At 56.2% G+C, this 20,580-nt stretch overlaps 1 protein-coding gene across 1 annotated transcript in view; it reads left to right on the top strand.

The window, feature by feature from the left end:
- The window catches only part of SLC29A3 (solute carrier family 29 member 3), a 37,988-nt gene extending 33,747 nt beyond the window's left edge, over positions 1 to 4,241 (top strand). The window contains exons 5-6 of the mRNA XM_075534387.1: positions 1,163 to 1,325; positions 2,970 to 4,241. Coding sequence (XP_075390502.1) covers positions 1,163 to 1,325; positions 2,970 to 3,624 — 818 coding nt within the window. The 3' untranslated portion in view covers positions 3,625 to 4,241. The remainder of the gene's footprint in view (positions 1 to 1,162; positions 1,326 to 2,969) is intronic.
- Positions 4,242 to 20,580: the final 16,339 nt, after the last annotated feature.

Genomic DNA, 20,580 nt, shown 5'->3' with positions numbered 1-20,580 from the left:
GTCTGGACACCCACTGTATTGGTTGCCAGCAGACTGCCCGTGCATGTGGTGTTCCTCATTCCTTAGCCCGCCCCGCCCCCCCACCACCTCGCTGCACTCTCACATGCTGAAGAAGACAAGGACTAGCCCACATTCCAGGCAAATCAACTGGGGTGGAGAGAGAGGGCTTCTCGAGTCTGCCCACACATACGAAGTGCTCCCCAAGCTAGCGCCACATCCAGGCCCTCTGACTCTGACCAGAAGGTGACCCAGTTCCAGCCTCCCAGGCACAAAGTTGGATGCCCGGGGAAGGCAGCGCCGTGGCGGACACCGGCCTGCACCAGGCCCATTCCCAGCATCTTCTCCGGAAGTCCTCAAGCAGGTGTTAGCACCCCTGCTTCTAGGAGAGGCTGGCCTGCAGGGTCACCTGGCTAGTAAGTGGCAGAGCCACAGGCCAGAAGTACATCTGTGGCTCTCAGGCCTGTGACCTGCCAGACTGGGACGCCTCCCTGGCTAGGGAGCAGTGGAAGACTGTCACATGATGCAGGGCCTATGTCAGAGACCTTGGCAGGTGGGGCCCCCTCTGCGGCAGAGCAGTTGCATGCACATGTGAGCATGGGCGTGCATGCGTGAGGGGGTCCATGTGTGTGTCTGTGTGTGCTCATGTGTGTAGGCTCCCCCACTGCCTCGGTAAGAGGTACGTTATGTGCGCTGATGGTGGGAGACTGGCCATTTGTAGCCATGTCAGGGCTCCCTGGGAGAATCTGTGCTAGGGACTTCCTGAACTTTCTCCCAGTTCTCAGTGGGATGTCTGGGCCAAGGGCAGCCGAGAAGAAGCTCAGGCCTCTTGGAGACCCATCAGCAGGGTAGGAGGGGGCGAAGGACAGCCAAGGGTGGGAAATAAAACCAGAACCCGGGTGGGGGCTGGAGCTCGTGCGGCATTTGCTACCTCAGACAGCAGCCTCCAAACAGCCCCATTGGAGAGAAGCCCCTGACCAGGGACGAGGACAGCCGGGAGTGACGATGCTCCTCTGTGTGCCAAGTTCACAGGAGCTGTGAGGACATGGCCCTGTTCTCAGGGGCAGGAGCATTTTTCTCGCAGGATGGTTTGAGGCATCAGGAAGATTGGCCTGCACCCCATCCCACTGACCTCCCCCTTTGGGGTGTCCTCTGGTTCCTGCAGGAGGAGCCATGGGTGGGACCGTCAGCGCCGTGGCCTCGCTGGTGGACCTGGCGGTGTCCAACGATGTGACAGACAGCGCCCTGGCCTTCTTCCTGACTGCCGACATCTTCCTGGTGCTCTGCCTTGCCCTCTACCTGCTGCTGCCCAGGCTGGAGTACGCCAGGTGAGGGTGCCGCCCGCTCTGCGGCTGCCTCAGCTGCCCTGCAGCCGGAGCCTCGTGCTGGCTGGCTCCCCACTGCCCCACCTGCTGAGCACGATGCCCTCCCCCCGGACTTCTCTCCCCTGACAACACGTCCAAGCTACGGGAGACTCCTCTCTTTTAAAGGAGCGGCTGGGCTGGGCTTCTGAGACAGACGTGGCCATGCCTTCCCATCTCGGTTCGTCCTTGTCCCGTTCTCGCAGGCTCATGAGGGGATGGGACACTCCATGGCGGGGCCAGGTGGACCTTCGTCCTCAAGTGACTAAGATGGGTATGGATCAGCCGTGCTGGCACCAAGCGAGGCAGGATGACTCTCTCTTTCTCGGGGTGCCCTGAGTCAACCCCCTTGGCAGACTGCTGTCACCACCCCTCCCCCCCCCCCCCCCCGCCGTCTTCACATCCCAGGGAGGCATTCCCTGGTTTTGCTGGCCCTTGTCTTCCCCAAACATGATGTGCTGTACAAGGAGCTCGTCTTTTCTGGGGATGCTTCCAAAGTAAGCCAGTGCATGTCCCCCCTGTCTTGCTTCTCAGGGACATCCGCATTGTATCCCTACATCAGAGGACTGGGGTGGCCAGTCATCCTCATTTGCCTGGGACGGAGTGGGTTCCCAGGACAAGGGGCTTTCGTACTAAAACTGGGACCATCTCAAGCAAACTGGGGTGACTGGTGACCTAAGTTCCTGTCTCACTTGGGCAGAAAACACCCAGGCCACCCTGGTCTGCCACACCAGCCTGTGGCAGGTTCTGTTTCTCTGCCCATCAAGACTGTGGTGCAGACGGCAGAGAGCTGTGCTCACCCGGGCCGATGCCGACCCCAAGGGAGGTCACAGGCACTGCCCTCACGAGGGCTCAGCGGCGCTGCCTCTTCCGGCCCTGGAGGCCCTGGGCCTTATGCAACGCCAGTGGCCATCTGACGAGTCCCCCCTGGCAGGGGCTAAGGCGACGAGAGGAAGCAGGGAGCTTTGGGAGAACCTCTGAGGAAGAGCTTCAGCCAGAGGAAGTTGGCGAGGAGCCTTCTTGAAGCATTGTGAGCAGAGCGGAAGTCAGAGGTTCCTCTCCCTAGAGAATCATTATGAAAGAAGACCAGGGCCAAGCAGAAGCACGCTGCTCAGTCATTCCAGGGGAGGGGAGGTCCCCCACCCACCTGCTGACTCGTTTGATTCTCAGGGTGGGAGGGTTGGCAGGGCTGTCCTTAGCCTGTGCCACAACGTAAAAGCTCACAGCCCCATTGCACAGAGGAGAACACTGAGGCCCGGAGTCACATGGGGCCCAGAGCAGGGCTCTCGACAAGCACGTCTGTGGGAGCTCCTACGTCTTAATACAGCCAGCCTGAAGCTGCCAGCTTTCCAAGACACCTGTGGCCTGGGGGGCGGGGGGCATCAAGTGACTACGGCAAGACCCTTTGGCAACACACAGTGACCCGTGCTCTGGCCCTGGGCAGAAGGGCAGACATGGTAAAGACTGATGGTGTTGGGTGCAGGGGTTGGGGTGGGGTGGGAGCATGTTGACAGCTCGCTCTTTCTTTCAAACAATGTGTTTGCACGGCAACCTAAGTGAGCCTGCTCTCTGGCTGGCCCTCTGACCTTGTCCTGGCTCTCTTCCCTACAGGTACTACATGAGGCCTGCTCGGCCAATCAGGGCATTTTCTGGTGAAGTGGGGCAGCCCCAGGTCTCCCCGAGCGCCTCTTTGTTGGCCCCCACATCCAGTTGCGCCCACACGCCCCCCCTCCGCCCCATCCTGAAGACGACTGCTGGCCTCGGCTTCTGCATCGTGTATCTCTTCTTCATCACCAGCCTCATTTTCCCCGCCCTCTCCACCAACATCCAGTCCGTCAACAAGGACTCGGGCTCCCCGTGGACCACCAAGTTCTTCGTCCCCCTCACCACCTTCCTCCTGTACAACTTTGCCGACCTGTGTGGCCGGCAGGTCACAGCCTGGATCCAGGTGCCAGGGCCCAAAAGTAAGCTGCTCCCGGGGCTCGTGCTCCTCCGCACCTGCCTCACCCCACTCTTCATGCTCTGCAACTACCAGCCCCGCGTGCACCTGCAGCTGGTGGTCTTCACGTCCGACGTCTACCCCATACTCTTCACGTCCCTGCTGGGCCTCAGCAACGGCTACCTCGGCACCCTGGCGCTCATCTACGGGCCCAAGATCGTGCCTCGGGAGCTGGCCGAGGCCACAGGCGTGGTGATGGCCTTTTACCTGAGCGTGGGCCTGCTGCTCGGCTCCACCTGCTCCACTCTGCTGGTGCACCTCATCTAGGAGGGCGGCGGCCTGGATGCCAGGGAGCTGCCGGGAGGTGGGAGGACGTGCTGGGAGAGCCTGGGGGAGAGGAAGGAAGGGCTGGAGGTCCCCTGGGTGCAAAGAGAAGAACTCACCCAGGCCTCATCTCCTGGGGGTTGGGACCAGCCAAGAGCACACCGCACACACTGTCTTATGACACACCACCTCTTCAGACACGCTGAGACATTTGAAGAGGATCGTGACAACATGGGTCCCCTGTCACCAAGAGGCAGTGCCCTGTTGGTAGCTGAGGCTAACACCCACCAGCTTGAAGGTGCTCCCCGGGCCTGGCCGACCGCCAGGCAGTTCCAAAGCCAGTGTGCATGCCCCAAGCCTTGCTCCTCTCATCTGACCTCAAGAGGTGAGAGAGCTCTCAGGCCCCTGCCCTGGGTTGGGTCCCCGGGCCCAAGTCTGCGCAGATCCCTCCCTCCAGCCTGAACATGCCAGTAAGATAGGCTTTCTAGGAAGGAAGCCGCCAATCCAGAAATGTGGGCTGGAGCAGTGTGTAGGCTTGGGGTCCATGAGCTCGGTCAAGGCAGGGTCTTTCCATGTTTCTGTGGTCCAAGGGCATAATAAATCTTGGGTCTTTTATAAAAGCCTGGCTGGCCTGAGCACTAATTGGGCAACAGCATACTGTTTCAGCGCGGGTCGGCCAGGCTGTCGGAAACCTGCAGGAAATAATGACGCCCCAAGTTGGCCCTCGCCCCTTGAGTCTCCCCCATGTCCCCTGTTGGCTGGACCACAGCCAGAGGTATGTGGCCTGATGTCACATCCCCAACAGGGCCCACAGGCCCTTCAGTGTCACAGGTTGCTTTATATGTAATTCAGGAGAGCTTTGGAATTGGTCAGCCAAAATGATTTCTCCCACCTCCCTTGATTCTATTTTGACCCATAGCAACCTGGAGGGCAGGCTAGAACTTCCCCCTTGGGTTCTGAGGCTTTAAATGTCTATGGTAGTAGGCAGCCTGATCGTTTTCCAGTGAAGCTTCTGGCAGGTTCAAACTGCTGACCTCGTAGTTAGCCGCGTAGTGTGTAACTGCTGTGCCGTGTCCCACTGCAGTTAGACGCTGCGCTGCATCAGCTGTGAGTTTGTCCCGGTTTGCTGTGGGGAGAGCTGGATATTTTGATGCTGCTGCTTAAAAGGAAGAAGGCCTGGTGGCCCTGTGGTTCAGTGTAGGTCTGCTCACCAGAAGGCAAGCAGTTCAAACCCACTAGCTGGTCTTCTGGAGAAAAATGAGGCAGTCTGCTTCCTTAAAGATGTACAGCCGTGGAAACTGGAGCAGTTCTCTGTCCTATCGGGTCCCCGTGAGGTGGAATCCGGCCAGCAGCAGGCGGACACGTTTAACTTCAGAGGACACTCCCAATGCTCAGCTGCCCTTTGCTGGGGGACCCATCTGCAGAGCCTTCCATGAACGTAGTGTGTCTGATAAGGGTCCCCGGGGGAGCTGGCTGTCTGGGCAACCTGAGAGCGAAGGGACTCCATTCGGCTGGGGAGGCCCATGAAGAGGGGCCCAGCAGCCCTGAGAGCAGGAGGAGCATCTCCCCAGCCACAGGCCTGTGCGTCCTGGTTTTGGGCTTCTGCGTGCCCTTTTCTGGGCCTGAGGCTGGAGAGGGCACCGAGAGGTTTATCTTAAAACAAAGAGAAAAGAGAAAATGCCTCCGGTCTTGGGAGCCTGAAGTCTCCCCTGGGCTTTTTCATCCTGACTTTAATGCTGAGAACGATGGCGGGATCCGTGTGTTTAGTGATCTAGCTCCACCTCTGGGTCCTAGAAATGGGCAGCAGTGTCAGCTGTGAAGACAGATGGGGGCAGCCCTAATGCTAACTGGGATGAGGTGAGGGTCTGGCATGCTTTGGGACAGGCCTGCAGTGAAGGGAGCAGGGGCCAGGCAGGGCGACACAGTGCCAGTTACATCAGCACCAAGAGCACGGTAGTCGGGGGTGGACCTAGCCTTTGCCCACTCTGTCACCTGTCTTGGCGGAGCATTCACAAAGGACCCTTCCCTGCCAGAGAGGGAGTAAGGGACAGAGCATGGCTGTCCAGGCGTGTGTGTGTGCGTGCGCGCGTGTCCCCATCACATCAGTCCTGTAGAATCAGTCACTAGTTCTTTGATTGAACCAAGTGACAGTGTCCCACTGAGCACGTGCTCAGTCTCAGACCCCCCCCCCTTTCCTTTTACTCATCCACCAAGGAAAGCCTCTCATCCAGGGGTGATGGGCCCTTCCCAGGAGATGACTGTCCCTACGTGCACAGGGACAGGAGGAGTGGGAACCTGGACAGGCATTGTAAGCAAAGACTGTCGTCTGCTGCCTTCGCGCAGTACGCTACGCGGGAGACGCAATGCCAGAAGAGGACCCAGCTTTGGGGACAACTTGGTGCTTCCATGGAGAACTCCAAGTGGAAGAGGGAGACAGACATAACTTGAGGTGTGAATCCCAGCTGGATTTAAACTCAAGGCCCGAGTTCATGTCAACGTGGCAGGCTCATGTCTGCTGGCTCCTCCTCACTGCCAGTGACACCCAGGCCAGCATTCCCATGCCCTTCTCCACCACTGGCTAACTGCATCCTGGCACACAGGCCAGCCTCACGGCGGCCCATGACACATACACACCACACATACACTGCACATAGCACATACACAGCACCCCATACAGCACACACGCATAGCACATACCACACACACAACACACCCTACACGCACGCAGCGCACACACGTCAGGAGGCCGTGGACCCTGGATTCAACAGAGCCCTCTAATCCTGCCGCCTGCACCCTTGACGTGGCTGCCCCAGGACCTTCACCATTACCTCTCAGTGCAGCTGAGTGACTTCCCCATGGTCCCTCCGTGTATATCGGAACCAGATCTAAGTTGGCCTAAATCCAGAAGTCTTTCCCACCTGTCCTCTTGGCTGGGCCTGCTTTTCCCACTGGTTCTTGACCCCTGTTCCCCTGGATCACCCAGGATTCTGACCCTGACCTCCGCATGGGTGGGTTTGCTCAGGGCCGCTGCCTGCTGAGCTGGGCCTCCCATAGGTCCTGACTTGCCTCCTAGGGATGAGATCTCAGGCTGTTTATTGCTGTCCAGGCCCTCCCCTTCCTACCACCCCTCTTCCCCCAGGGCCTGCACCAGGGCCCGCACTATGGCAGGGTGACTCCAGGTCTTCTAGCACCTCCACACCGGCCTGCCTTCCTGCAGCCTCGCCCGAGCACATGCCACACATGCTGGGGCGTGACGCGGCTTCCCCACTCAGTCACACTCTGTGAAATGGCACTAGCTAGAGTTTACACACGCCAGCCAGCACGGAAACTCAAGACACACAGCAGCCGGCAGCTGAGTGGCAGAGCTGGGTTCAAGCCCAGGCCTGACTCCGACTCAAGCCCCGTGGCAGCTGCTCTCATGAGAGTCTCCTTATAAAGGCAGGTTGCTGGACCGACCGACCCCCAACTCAAGAGTCCATGGCTCTGGAGAGGGCCAGGGGGTGTATGGGAGCCTGCATTTCTAAAACATCCCTAGTCGGGGAATCCAATCTGTAGAACCGCTGTGTGGTGCGGGACTGCCAAACACTGGCCCTGGCAGAGAGAGAGCCTCCTTCATCCATGGCAGTGCCAGCTGAGGGCCCGGATGGAGAGTCATTCAAGGACCAAATGCCGTCAGGCACTTGCATGGCCTTCCTTACAAAGGAGCCCAGGCTCGGGCATGTTAGATGCCAGGCTCCTCTACCGCCCCCACCCTTGGCACCCAGTGGCTTTGCTCTTCCGTTGCATCTTTCCCACCTCCTCCCTTCAGCCACCAGGGCGCCGGATGGAGAGCAGAGGGGTGAGAGGGGGGTAGGGGCTCGTCAGCTGGGAGGTGTCAAACCAGAAGCAGTGGAGGTCTCACCCCCTCCCAGGCCTTCCTCTGGCTGGGGAGCAGCAGGCGGTGGGGGGGGGGGTGAGGAGCTGCCTCCTGCCTGGGGGTCAGGGTCACACCTTGCACCTGTGCTGGGAGCTCATTAGCGCTGAGGTGGTGCTAAGTGCGCCTCATTCTGCTGAGTCTTTGCTGAGACTCCAAAAGGGAAATGAGCCTTTGCCAAGCAGCAACCCTTGACACAAAAACCGGCCTGCATTTTCCAGTGAGCTCTGCCAGGGCTGTCTTAGGGCGCAGCCTCCGCCTGGCCTTCTGCTTTCCGACTCCCGGGAGCAGCTAAACGCTCAAACACGCCCGGCCTGTCAGTGCCGCACCAGTCTGGCCCTGGCTCCAGTGAGGGTGTTTGCTCCTTCCACTCCTCAGGCTTTAAGGACCAGCCTCCCCGGGTGAGCTTCTTGACATGGCATTGGGAGACACAGGCCTTACAGCCCAGGGCCAGAGCCTGAGTTGGTGTGACTTTGGGCAAGTACTAGCCTCGCCAAGCCTGTGTCTTCATCTATAACTCGGGTACCAATCTTGCCTGCCTCTGAATTTTTAAGGTCAGAGTCCTTTGAAAGCCACCAAAGCCACCCACGGTGTTGTTGGTGTCATCAGGTCAGCTGCGGCTCACAGTGCCCCATGTAGGGCAGAAGGAAGCACTTCCGGGTCAGTCCTGGGCCATCCTCACAATTGTTCCGTGTGAGCCTGTTGGTGCAGCCCCTTGTCAATCCATCCGGTTGAGTGGCTTTCTCTTTTCCTCTGACCCCTTACATCCCCAAGCACCATGCCCTTCTCCAGGGACTAGTCTCTCCTGACCAGCATGTGCGAGGACATGCGATGGGCTTCCGCCGCCCTCTCTTCTAAGGCACCTTCCGGCTGCACACCCTCCTAGAGAGCTGTGTGGGTTGCCGGCTGCACACCCTCCCAGAGAGCTGTGCAGGTTGCCGGCTGCACACCCTCCCAGAGAGCTGTGCGGGTTGCCGGCTGCACACCCTCCCAGAGAGCTGTGCGAATTGCCGGCTGCCGCGGGACTTCCATTGCTCTTTGCCAGCACTGTCATTCAAATGCACCGATCCTTCTCTGGTCTTTCCTATTCCGTGTCCAACTTTCACATGCTCAGGAGGGGCTTGAAAATTCCACGTCTTGGGCGCCGGGGTCCTTAATCTTCAAGGTGACTGTGGCTCTTTAACAGTTTAAAGAGGCCACCTCAGTATGTCGTCTGATCGCTTGATTGCTGCCTCTGTGAGCACTGATTGTGGATCCAAGTTAAATGAAGTCCCCAACCACTTCAGTCTTTGTTTTATCGTGACGTTGTCTCTGGGTCCAACAAAATATGAACTGCTGCTGGTCTGATGGCTATGTGTCCCTTAGCCCCCTTTGTATCTTATCCCAACAGGAAAGGGGTCTGCGGGACCAAGAGACCAGGGTCCGCCCCCTCTCCTCTGCTGGCCTGTGTGTGGGTACTGGGGACTGCTGACTCTTCTTTCCCGGGGGTCCCAAGGCTGTGACTAAGGCCCAGCAGGCCCTTTCCTGGGCCCATCCCTCCCAGGGCAATGTGCTGGAAACACTAGTAGGCTCCACGTGGCACCTGCTACATGCCCCGAGGTCTGGGACTGCACGGTCTCATCCCAGAGTGAACTGCGGAGGGCCTGGGGAAGTCTGGTGTCAAACCTGGCCTTGCAGGTTCCCAATAGAACTGGCCGTGTCAAAGTGGAGGGAAGGACCTGTCTTCAGTTTGCTTCTTGCTTCCTCATGTGAACATACTTGGAGACTGGGCTACAGGCCTCCATGTAGGATCTTGCCCTGCCCTCACCCCGAGCTTGATACAGGATGCTTTGGTTTTCCACGCGCTCAGATCTGAGCCAGAGGGACCTCTTTACCTGCCTGGCTTCCTTCCGTTCCCCTCCTCCGGCTTCCGAATTGCTCGGAGCTAGGCCACGTTTACAGACCAGTGGAGGTCCAAGGCGCCCTTTCTTCCCCCATAAGCCATTCCCCATTCCCTTCAGACACGCAGGGCAGACCATGACAGGGGGCAGGGGTCCCTCAGGGACGGCGGCTCTTCCTTTGGTCTGTGGGCAGTGGGTGTTTGGGCTCTGCTGGGCTGCGGCTGCCGTCACCTCAAGCCAGGGGGACAAAGGAGACTTCGAAACCCCACAGGCTCCATCCTGTGCGGGGAGACCGGACTCTAGAAGCCTGAGTGGTGTCGGGACTATACGTGGAAGGAGTGGTATTGCATGTTCTCCTCTGTCCTCATAATGAAGGGCACGGGGCCACAGCTGGCAGGGGGGACCAACTAGGTGGGTGCAGGGTAGCAGCCAGCCACGTCACCAAGTTCATTCCATGAGCCGGGCCCTTTCTGTATCCCCTCACCCTTCCCTGGCCTGCTGTGGAGGGCAACTCCATCCACTCCACTTGGCTAGCCCCCTCCCCAGCATTTCTTTCCCATTCAGACACCATAACAGTGCAGACTGCGTAATAGAGCAGTGGTTCTCAACCCGTGGGTCGCGACCCCTCTGGGAGTCGAACGACCCTTTCACAGGGGTCTCCTGATTCATAACAGTAGCAAAATGACACTTATGCAGTAACAATGAAAGTAATGTTATGGTTTGGGGGTCACGACAACATGAGGAACTGTATGAAAGGGCCGCGGCATTGCATTAGGAAGGTTGAGAACCGCTGCCCTAAAAGCTGAGCTGCTTTGAAGACAAGGCTATTGCTGCCCCACCTCCAGTGCCCAGGCATGGGTTCTGCTGCTTGGCTGCTATCTCAATATGTCCGAGATGGGAGGCTGGCGGGGGCGGGAGGTACCACAAAGAGTTATCTCCTACCCCCACAGAGTCCGTAGACCCTCAAAGAATCAGAGCACGTGCGAGATACGAGACATGCACACTGGATCGGGCTCCCAGCACAGAAAGCAACTACTGGTACCGGGCTGGCTGGAGTGAGGGGCTATTGGGCAGGCCACCAGACAGCAACCTTTCAGCCTCTGGAGGCACTGCCCTTTGGAGGTTTCCTCAATCCTGATCCCCCACAGGAGAAACTTCCCATCTAAGATGGGAACCGCTTCACACCCTGTTAAAAGCCGCTACACGCCCTTTTCACCAAAAGGAGGTCGGCCTTGGTTCCAGGTCCTGCCCGGAAGGATCGACAACCATGGTTTGTTTTTATTTGCAGGCTTGTGGCTTCTTGCCTTTGACTTACCACCGCCTGCCCGTCAGTTGGTCGTGGTGCGGTGGCTGTGTGTTTGTGTGATGCTGCAAGTCATGTCACTGGTGGCTCAAAGGCCAGCAGGGTCCCCCCTGCTGAGAACAGACTGAGAGCTCCCAGAGTGAGAACAGACCGTGAAGAAAGAATCGGCTGTCTACTTGTGAGGAAGGAGCCACAGAGTGAAAACACTGTCATGAAAAGAGGCCGGTCATGGTCGGAGACGGTGCCAGAAGATGAGCCCCTCGGGTCAGAAGGCACCGACACATGACAGGAAAGAGCCGCCTTCTCAAACCAGAGTCAGCACGGTGACGTGGATGGAGCAAAGCCTTCAGGACCTTCATTTGCTGATGGGAGCGACTCAAAATGAGAAGAAACAGCTGCCAACATCAATTACTAATCAGAACTTGGAATGTACGAAGTCCGACTCTAGGAAAATTGGAAGTTGGAGAAAATGAAACGGAATGCATGAAAATGGACATTCTAGGCATTCGTGAGCGGAAATGGGTTGGGAGTGGCCATTTTGCACCGGACATGCATATGGTTTACTGTGCCGGAAATGAACCAGCGAGAGGGATGGCCTGGCCTTATTCATAAAAGGACATTTCAAGGTCTAGCTTAAAGTATGGTTTGGTCTGTGATAGGATTATATCGATCTGCATCCAAGGAAATCTGATCAATACAACTTTTATTCAAGTTTATGCGCCAACTACCAAAGCTAGTGATGAAAAGATGGGCGAATTCTACCAATGTCTTCAGCCCCGGATTGATCACACCTTCAGTCCAGATGTATTGATAATGATTGGCATTTGGAATGATAAACTTGGAAGCAGAGAGGAAGGGGCAGCAATTGGAAATGATGGCCTTGGTGATGGAAGTGAAGCCAGAGATCACATTAGAATTTTGAAGGGCTAACAAGTACCCCCCTTTTGGACCCCAAAACACAAAAGGTGACTCATATCTGTGGACTTCTCCAGATGGAATCCACAGAAATCAAACTGACGACATCGGTGGGAAGAGCTCAGGATCAGTAGCTAAAACCTGCTCAGGGAGGACTGTGGAACAGACCATCAATTGGTCATATATAATTCAGGTGGTAGCTGAAGAAAAATAAAACAAGTCCCTGGGAGCCACAATTCAGCCTTGAGCATATCCCACCTATCTTTTGAGAACTTCTCAGGAACAGATTTGCTGCATTGAACACTAGTGACAGAAGACCTGATGAGCTGTGGGAGGTCACTAAGGGCATCACTCGTGCAGAAAGCAAAAGGTCATTTAAAAGACAGGAAAGAGAGAAAAGATCAAAGTGGATGTCAGAAGAAACTCTGAAACTTGCTCTTAATCATGGAGGAGCGAAGGCAAATGGAAGAAATAATGAAATCAAAGAGCTGGACAGAAAGCGTCAAAGGAAAACAAGACAAAGTCAAATATTATAATGAAATGTGCAGAGACCTAGCATTAGAAAACCAGAAAGGAAAAACGCAGTCAGCATGTCTTCTAACTGAAAGAACTAAAGAAAAAGTCCAGGCCTTGAGTTGCAACATTGAAAGATTCTATTGGCAAAATACTGAATGATGCAGGACGCATCAAAGAATATGAGAAAAATACAGTCGCTGTCTCCAAAAGAACTCGTCAGCCTGCAACCATTTCAAGAGGTAGCATATGAGACCTGCACAAGACTCTCTAAGGTGTTGATAAGCAAGGATGTTACTCTGAGGACTAAGCCAGGGGCACTGAGTCTCACATGCCTGTGGAAGTTGGACATTGAATGATAAGGCATTTCAATCATGGGGCTGGTAGAGACCGGACGTGCCATGGACTGCCAAGAACATCTGTCTCAGAGGACCTATAGCCAGCATGCTCCTTAGAGGTCAACATGGCAAGACGACACCTCCTGTACTTTGGACATGTTGTGAAGAGACCAGTCTCTGGAGGACATCATGCTCCGAAAACCAGAGGGGCAGCGACAAAGAGGAAGACCTTTGACAAGACAGATTGACACCGTGGCTCAGACCTCAGAACAGCTGGGTGCTGGCGCAGGACCAGGCGGTGTTTGGCTGTTCTGTTGTGCACAGAGTTGCTAAGAGACAGAACTGACTGAACTTTTCCTAACCATAGCAACACCTACTGCTTAAGAGATTGTATTGACAAATGATAGTGGGTTCCTCTTAAGGTAACGGTATAGTTTGCTTTAAAGGAAAAAATACATAGCTATACATATTCACACACATACATACAAGGAGTCCTTGAGTATGTCACTCAGGTTCCGTTAGTGCACAGGCAAGGAAACAGACCCAGGCAGAGGGGCTCACACCTCAGAATGGGCAAGAGCTTGCCTATGCAGGAAGACCCAAGCCCACACTGTCCTGCCACCCACTCTTCAGCCGCTTTTCAGCCTCAGGCGGCCCTGTTCCCACTTTTGGGGATTGCTGTTCCACGACTGTCACTTTGGCTAAGGAAAATGAGACCTGTGCAAGCAGCCCAGGTGGTGCCGTGGTTCGGCATGTGGTCTCCTTATCTCTTCATAAGTCTCAGGGCAGCGGTAAGGTTTCAATAGTAGGATGTTTATCAAAGGTGGGAAGTAAGCAATCAATGCTAAGTTTCCTTATTCCCCATTGGTATGATCCGATCAATACTAACAAGGCAAAGACGTCCCTGGAGGTCAGGCCGCCCAAGGTTGGCATCACTGTCGGGGCGAGCCCGTGGGGCCCGGGCTGCCTGCGGGTGACGGAGACTGGGCTCAGGAGCCTGCATCCCTGGGCCAGGTGGGTGCGGACCCTCGCTCTCCCGGGCCGCCCCGCCCAGTGCCGTGCGGCGACGCAGGGACGCCCGCATCCAGTTACGGCCCACACGGACCCCGACAGTCCGCCGAGCATCCACCAGCCGAAGTCACCACGAAGGTGAAGCCCTGCTTCCCGCCGTCTGCGGGCCTGGGGCGCTGGTGGCAGCTGGCACAGCCGTGGAGCATGCCACGAGCGAGCGGCCTCCCAGCCAACCGGCGCTCTGGGGCGGGCAGTGGTTCCCCGGCAACGGGCGGGCGTCCAGGTGAGGGGGCGGGGCCAGGCAGCGAGGGCAGGCCGGTGTGCTAGCCAGGAGGCCGCCTCCAGTTCCCCTGGCCTTGGCTCCCCCATTCCTAGCTGGACTTGGAGGAAGGGGAGGGCCATCAGGAAGCCATTGAAAGAAAGCAGGAGCACACCCTTGGGACAATGACGTTGTATGGGTGCCGACTCTTCGTGAGCTTGCAGGACGGAGCAGTAGGACCCCCTGGGGTGCCCTGGACTTAGTCCTGAGCAGAGAAGAGAGCCCCGCCCCCCCTGCCGGGGTGGGCTAGAGTCACCAACGTCCCGGTTAGTAAGTGGACAGCTCCGGGCTCTCCCATAGCCGTGATATCCAAGAAGACCCCAAGGAGCAGCTCTTCTCTGTAGCCCCTGGGGGTCACCACTTGTCACACACAGACGGAGTCACGCTCATCGTAACAGGTCCCCTTTGTAGTTTCCAATGGCCCGGGTTCTGTACAGGGCCTGGCAGTGTGGCTGTGAGTTGGGTGTTGGGATGCTAACCAAGAGGTGTTCTCTTTAATGCCAACTCTAACCCACTCTCCCCCCCACCCCCAGGAGATAAACGGGGCTACTCCTGTGAAGATGTATGCTCTCCGAAGCCCTCAAGAGTGGCCGTGAGTTGGAATCCACTGAAGAGCAGTGGGTTGGGGCTCCCTACAGGAACTACCCCCTTTGATCCTCTCTGTTCCTGTCAGGGAAGGCTGATTACTCTCTCCATGTCGTAAATGAGTAGACCCAAGGTTAAGACAGATTAAGCATCTCCCCAGCTGAACTCCGTGGGGAGTGGCTGAGCTGGAATGTGAGCCCAGGTGGCCTGTGTTCTTCAGGAGTCCAGCTGTGAGCAATTCTTCCCGTTGAGCACCCCCACCCTCACGGCTGTGCTCTTACCAGGCCCTGCTGGGGCCATGCAAGCTTTTGGGGGCCTGGAGCTTATACAATTTGGGGTACCCTCTTGGAGAAAAAGAATTTAACAGTTGCATAAAATTTGGTACCAAAAAGAAGATCTATTTAGAACATTAAAAAAGAAATCAGCATAAAATGCCTTTTGCAAACATTCCAACCCATAGCCATATGAACACATTGCTTGGACCCCTACACAGACACATCCTTGACCCCGAGTTTGCCACTGATAGACCCTGCCGGCTTCTCCGCTGCACCCTGTGCAGAAGGACTCTTCAGGCTGTGGAGAAAGTGTGGCCTGCCAGCTGTGTCCGCTGGAGTGCCCAAGCCAGGGCCATGGAGGCAGGTTGCGAACTCCTAGGGACAGGGAACGTGGCTATGTTGAGGCAGCCGGGCACTGGTGGCTCTCCGGGTATGGCCTGCCCCGCACCCCCAGCAGCTGGATCTCTTGTGAATGTGTCAGAATGTAAATTCCCACATGCCATCCTACCTGAGGAGCCCGGGCAGTGGGCTACGAGTGGGGCAGCGAACTGTGCAGCGAACTGTGCGCAGTCAGACCCGCCCCCCCCCGGGAGAAAGATGAGGCTTCCTACTCCAGTAAAGAGGTACAGTCTCGGGGCCTGCCCACCCTCGAGGGTCGCTAGGAGGGGGAATGGACTGGATGGTAGAGAGCTTCCTCCATGCATTGAATCAGAAACACGGAGGGGAAAGCTCAGGTTGGAGAAACTGGTCTTGTGCCCCCTTGAACCCTCATCTGCCAAGAGACTGCTGGCAATGTCTAAAGGGTAGTGCCCCCAACCCCCATCCCGCCTCTGTTTGACACTTGCCTTTGGGGTGGGAAGAAACCAAAAGGATTAAGGATACCTGTGGTAATTACATAATTGGTGTCAACTTGAGACTATTAAGAGTGAAGGGGGTGAAGTGTAGCCTGTGAGTCAGGTCGCAGCTTGATGACCTCATTGGAGGAGCTATGGAGATAAATAGCTCATTGGAGGCAGGACACATGCTGACTCCCTGGGAGACATTCCTGCTGACAAGACACATGGAGCTATGCTAGGGCCCTGGAGTGGAGGAATCACGTGGAGAGCCCTGCCAGCGCTGAGATGCTTCCACTGCCACTGGACCCACAAGACTTTCCACCCACTGGCCTGTGGTCTTTCTTTGCATGTGTTGTGTTACATGTGTTGCATGAGTCTGAAGAGGAATTTACAGACTGGTACTGGACATTTGGACTAATATTGGACTTATGGACTTGGTCTGGACTGGGCTGGGATGTTTTCTTAATGTATAATTACTCTTTATATAAAGTTCTCTCTTACACACATGAGTCTCCCTGGGTTTGTTTCTCTAGTCAACCCGGACTAACACAACGCCTCATTCAGCCCAAACCGGAGCTCCTCTGAATCCTTCAGCTCCCCTCTGTCAAAATCAGGGCCTTCTATGAGAGGGCCTATCACGCCACTTACTTTTCCTTCCCGGCACTTACCATGATTGTAATTATTTCTCTGCTGCTCAAACCTCAAACGTTTAACAAAGAAAGCAAGAGTAGTGTGGGGACCCCATGTATTCGTCATCCCCTCCAACAGGGACCAACTCCAGGCAAGGGTGCTCCCATCCGCTCCTATGTGCTGCCCCCTCCGCCTGTACTAATTTGAGACACTATGTCATTTTATCTGCAAGGATTTTGGTGCTAAGGACTCCTGTCCACAACACAACCAAAATGCCATTATTACACCTACAATGGAGGAGGCATTCCTTGATGAGGGGTCACGGCTAGACATCGATCTCCCTCTACCGCCCGGGGAGCATCCCAGGGCTTTCTGCGTGGCTCTTGGCTGCTGCCAGTGCTAGCACAGTGCCCGAGACCCAACAGGCTCCCGGTAAGTTTGTTGGAAGAAGAAATGAACGGTTGAGGAAATGGCAAAAGAATTGGGGGCCCACCCTGCTTCCTGCAGCTGCGGCCCTGGCCCTGCTGCCCTGGGGCACACTCAAAGCCATCAGCCACTGACCCTCCCCGATAGGAGCCCAACTGTGGCACTGAGCATCTCGTTCCTTCCTCCTAACCTGCCTGCCACTTCACCAGGCAGCCAGTCACTAATCCTCTCTTGATGGCGGGCCCCACCACCCCTGCCCAGCTAATTCCACCTTGCGACTTAATCACCATACTTAGCACTTTCAATAAGGGCTTTTCATCTTCGGGGGCCTGCTCAGGAATTAGCTGATTACTGTAATCTGTCCCTACTCCCAAGGTGGCATCCAGGATCACAGAGAAGGCCTAGAGAGCTTTCCCTCAGCCGCTCCACGTCTCGGTTTCCTTATCTGTACAAGTGGGTGAGCAATGCCCAGCCGGCATTGTTGGTGTACAGATTAAGTGCCTGGCACAGTCCCCCGGACACTTGTTAATCTTTTTCTCCCCAGTGTAACTTCAGGGTTACAACTCCCACTGGGGAGCCCCACAGACCGACATTGGGGTTCAAGTTTCTCCACGCAGAGTTAAAGCTTTCTGAGTCTCAGCCCTCGTCTCTAGAAGCGGATGGTTGTGCCGACCTCACAGGTTTGGAAGAATTACATCGCTTTTCCTCCATCACAGAAAAATAGTTGAGGATTTCCTGTGGGACAGGGGACCCTTATGGGCTTGCTGTAGAGCTGGAGAGCTGGATCCTCTGGTTCGGTGTCACCGTGGCCACTAGCTGATTGTGTGACTCAAAGGCAAGTCACTACCCCTCTGCCCCTCAGCTACCTCGTGTCTAACACATGCTGTAACTAGAGCAGCACAGGGCGTCAGACAGACATGTGAACCCCGTCTGCCACTGCCTGACTGTATGGCCCTTACAGGGGGAGGGGGCAGCACATGGAACAGAGATGGGAGAACCCTGGCCTGGAGTCGGCATGGATGATGGATACCGGGGTCCCCACTCTACTGTTCTGCTGTTGTCTTTGAAAAGACGTTTGAGATGTCCCAGGAAAGAAATCATTTAACGCAGAAACCTGTTCTTAATGTTAGGGGCCGGCCCTGGCACGACATGTGTGCCTTTACTCACCCACCCCCTGCCATCAAGTTGGTTTTGACACGGTGACCCTGCAGGACAGTGTAGAACTGCTGCCCCTTTGAGTTTCTGTGGCTCTAAATCCATAGGGGAGCAGAAGGCCTCCTCTTTGACCTGTGCAGTGTTGGCGGGTTTGAACCACCGGCCTTGCGGTCAGCAGCCCAGTGCTGACTTGGCAGTGCCATCAGTTTCTCCGACATACCCAAAGGGGCTTCAAGAAGTGAGTGGAACCGTTTTCATTTTCTCTTAATTCCATTTTCCCACGAATATATATCTTTTCAAGCTTACTGAAGTAGACGCTGTCTTCCCATTCCACAGGTGAGGAAACCGAAGCGCAGAAATGCTAACTTTTAGCGGAAGCAGCAGAGCTCCATGAGAAATCTGTTGGACTTTCTAATAGAATTCTGAACTCTTCAACTTGTAAAGGGTGGGGAAGAGAGCCAGGCAAGCAAAGAGGGAGGTCATATCCTACCAGAGGGGAGAGAGCCAAAGGAGGGGGTTCGGAGGTCTGATAAGCAGTGTAAACTGTTAAATTCAAACTGGATCACCTGGAATGTCTGCTGTCAGGTGCCACCAAGTCAGTCTCGACTCAGTAACAGAGTGACACATGGCCCGGATCACCGGGCGCGATCTTCAAAATTGTTCTATGTTTGAGCCTGTTGCTGCAGCCCCTGTCTCAATCCATCTTGTCTGGGGCCTCTTCTTTCCTGCTGCCCCTCCACTTTACCAAGCACGGTGTCATTCTCCAGGGACTGGCCTCTCTTGACAACATCAAAGTTGCCATCCTTGACTCTAAGGAGCATTCTGGGTGTTGGAGTACAAGCAGAGCCTGAAATGTTGACCCCAAACTACACCCCTCAAAGAGAGCAAGACTGAGAGAGAGAGAGAGAGAGAGAGAGAGAGAGAGAGAGAGAGAGAGAGAGAGAGAGAGAGAGAGAGGTGGCTGGGGTGCTGCAGTGTAGGGCAGGGGTCGAAGGGCAGCCATCACTGGAGACCACCCATCAGATCCCCTTTTGGAGCAAGTCTCTGGAGCAGTGGTTTTCAACATGTGGGTCGTGACCCCTTTGGAGGTCAAATGACCCTTTCACAGGGGCCGCCTGATTCATAACAGTAGCAAACTGACAGTTATGAAGCAGTAATGAAAATAATTTTATGGTTGGGGGTTCACCACAACATGAGGAACTGCATTAAGGGGTCGCGGCATTCTGAAGGTTGAGAACCACTGCTCTAGAGGGTGAGTCCTCCGGCCATAGCAGACCGGGCCGTCGGACTGGGGACGGAGTTGTCATGCAGCACACAGCCTCCAGGTGGCGGCACACACTGCAGATCTGGACTCCCAAGGGAAGCAGCGCAGCGGGGGTTCTGCAGCGGCTGCCCACAGGGCCCCCAAATGTGGGTTTCTTCCCAGGATCCTCTGGACGTCCTTGGAGGACAACTATTCTCCTTACCCAAGGCCAGGCATGTCTGTCCCTGCTTTGGCCAAGAAGAGTGGGCAGCGCCCAGACGGGGAGCTCACCCCTTAACTCTGTCCTCCCTTACAGCTTCCAGTTTGGGATGGCCAGGTGGCCATTCCCTCTGCAGCGCTCTGGGCGAATACCAGGAGGGAGTCTTGGGGCCACCGGGCTGCTCCCCAGGCCTTGACCACAGGCAGTGGGCTGGGCCCCTCTGAGCTTCCTTTAGCCTCTGTAGGCTTTCAGCAAGTCACGGTCCTCTTGGCGGCAGTGAGGTTTTTGCTTGGGCTACCAGATGGGGCAGCCCCTGGCAGTGCGCTTGGCTGGCTTGATTGGGGCTTTTCCTCATCTGTGGGGGGAGTGGAGGAGGGTTAGCTCTGCCCCTTGAATTGGGAATGACGAGGGCCTCCGGGGTGCCCTGCGTGACGTGTCGGGCTGCTAACGTCAAGCTCGGTGGTTTGAACCCGCAGAAAGACAAAGTGTCTGCTCCTATAAAGAAGGACAGCCTTGGGGTCTCTGTGGGTCAGAATTGGTGCAGTGGTCGTGGGTTGGTGTGTTCTGGGGTAGAGTGGACGTGGTTTTATTTCCTAGAGACTGTGACCATCAGATGGTACACTGGCAGAGTGCCGGGCACCCCTTCATTCCAGTCTGCCAGGTGGGAACTCTGACAGTACATACAGAGGACCAGCGTGGTCTCGTGTGACTGGTGCCTGGCTTTCTCACCTCATGATCCCAGCCCGTCGCACCCGGCCTCGCAGACCCGAAAGTCCACCCCAGCTGCTGTTGGGTGGGCTCTGACTCCTCGGTATGGTGGTCATGCCTGCCCAGGCACGGCCAGTCTCCGTTTCACAGCCCCTGTGGACTGCGAGCCCTGCGAGCGCAGTGCTCAGCATCGGGCTGCAATCCGCCCGCACGGCCGGCAGTCGGAACCCCCAGCAGCTCCTCTGAAGGAAGACCGGCTTTGACTCCCGCAGACACGGACCGTCTCCATAACCCAGCACTGGCTCGAGGGCGGTGAGCGGCGGCCTGGAAGCATCCTGGAGCCGATCTAGAGCAGCGGTCAGTGGGCTGTTCAGAGCCTCGTCCTTCTTGCCTCTCCCACTTCCCATGGGGCCATGGGCGAGTCCCCGGCTTCTGTGCTGCAGCTCCCCAGTGCGCATCACGGCGTTTCCCAGCGTCCCGCGTGGTCGGTTGGAGGCCTGTGACTACCTAGGTCTGGTCAGGGAACAGGGAGGTGGCAGGGGGAGTGTGCGTGCATGCATGAGAGAGAACAAGAAAAAGGGAGAGACATACACACACACACACACACACACACACAGAGTCCAGACTAAAGAGGTTAGTCTATGCAGCCCTCTGTCCCCACCCCACCCCCCCGCCATGGCCTGTGTGTG

The sequence above is a fragment of the Tenrec ecaudatus genome, chromosome 16, assembly GCF_050624435.1.
Source record: "Tenrec ecaudatus isolate mTenEca1 chromosome 16, mTenEca1.hap1, whole genome shotgun sequence".
Taxonomy (NCBI): Eukaryota; Metazoa; Chordata; class Mammalia; order Afrosoricida; family Tenrecidae; genus Tenrec; species Tenrec ecaudatus.
The sequence above is the reverse complement of the archived record's forward strand: the minus strand, read 5'-3'. Positions and strand labels throughout refer to the sequence as shown.